This window comes from Sinocyclocheilus grahami, unplaced genomic scaffold (assembly GCF_001515645.1).
Source record: "Sinocyclocheilus grahami isolate Dianchi unplaced genomic scaffold, SAMN03320097.WGS_v1.1 scaffold265.1, whole genome shotgun sequence".
Lineage (NCBI taxonomy): Eukaryota > Metazoa > Chordata > Actinopteri > Cypriniformes > Cyprinidae > Sinocyclocheilus > Sinocyclocheilus grahami.
Genome location: NW_015505444.1, coordinates 338,363 through 339,219, shown reverse-complemented (window position 1 = coordinate 339,219; position 857 = coordinate 338,363). Strand labels below are relative to the sequence as shown.

General features: G+C 41.7%; 1 protein-coding gene across 1 annotated transcript in view; it reads right to left on the bottom strand.

Moving 5' to 3' along the window:
• The window catches only part of LOC107599390 (myomegalin-like), a 38,380-nt gene that overhangs the window by 22,804 nt on the left and 14,719 nt on the right, over positions 1-857 (bottom strand). The window contains exons 15-17 of the mRNA XM_016290970.1: positions 665-696; positions 346-527; positions 6-246 (exon numbers count right to left, since the gene is read on the bottom strand). Coding sequence (XP_016146456.1) covers positions 6-246; positions 346-527; positions 665-696 — 455 coding nt within the window. The remainder of the gene's footprint in view (positions 1-5; positions 247-345; positions 528-664; positions 697-857) is intronic.

The following is an 857-nucleotide window of genomic DNA, read 5'->3' as shown; positions in this document are numbered from 1 at the left end:
ATCTTTGGGTCAATTTGAATTCCAGCATCTGAAACAGAGTTTTGCTGCAGCTGCTCTTTTAGCAGTCGAATTATCTTTCGGTGACTTCTGGCTTCTGAGCGGAGCACCTTCACGGTTTGGTGTAAGTCTCCATGGCTGTCACTTTCTCCAGAACTCTCTGCACTTTCTTTGGACTCAGTGGCGTTTTCCTCCTTCAAAAATCCACGGAGTTCAGATGCTTCCAAGCGGAGTTTGGCCACTTGCTCCCTACAAATTGCAGCAGTTAAGAGTTAAGATGTTTTTTATAGCTTTCATTTGACATACAACCAAAGCTACAATGTCAATATCTAGTTATTCAAAACATACCGGAGTTGAGAGACTGATTCCGCTCCACAATCTGAGAGAAGCGATCGGAGTTCTGCTTTTTCCGATTCATCTCTAAGGAATCTGGATGTGGGTTGCACTCCACTTTGCTCTCTTTGAGTCTGTGATGGTTGATTACTCTCACCAACATCCTCTGGAGAATGATCTCCCTGATCACATCTCTCCTTAGAGATCAACAACACATGAGACAACAGTAAATAATAAAAACAAGACTACTGAGGTTTCCAGGTTGAAAGCTGAGGTCCAAGATTACAGTATATTATTACAAAATTGACTGATCTATTTCCATAAAATCTCTTACCTTCGTGTTTAGAGGCATTAGTGTCACATCATCTTCAGAAGTCGGTTTCTGCTGTATCTGTGTTTGCTACAGTAATGGCATGTTTGGTGACACATGACTTAACAACACAAAATGCCACAATGGAACAGAATATAAAGAAAGTGCACAGTAACGGTAGGATGGGGGCGGCTGCAGGTGATCATGGTTAAAAAAA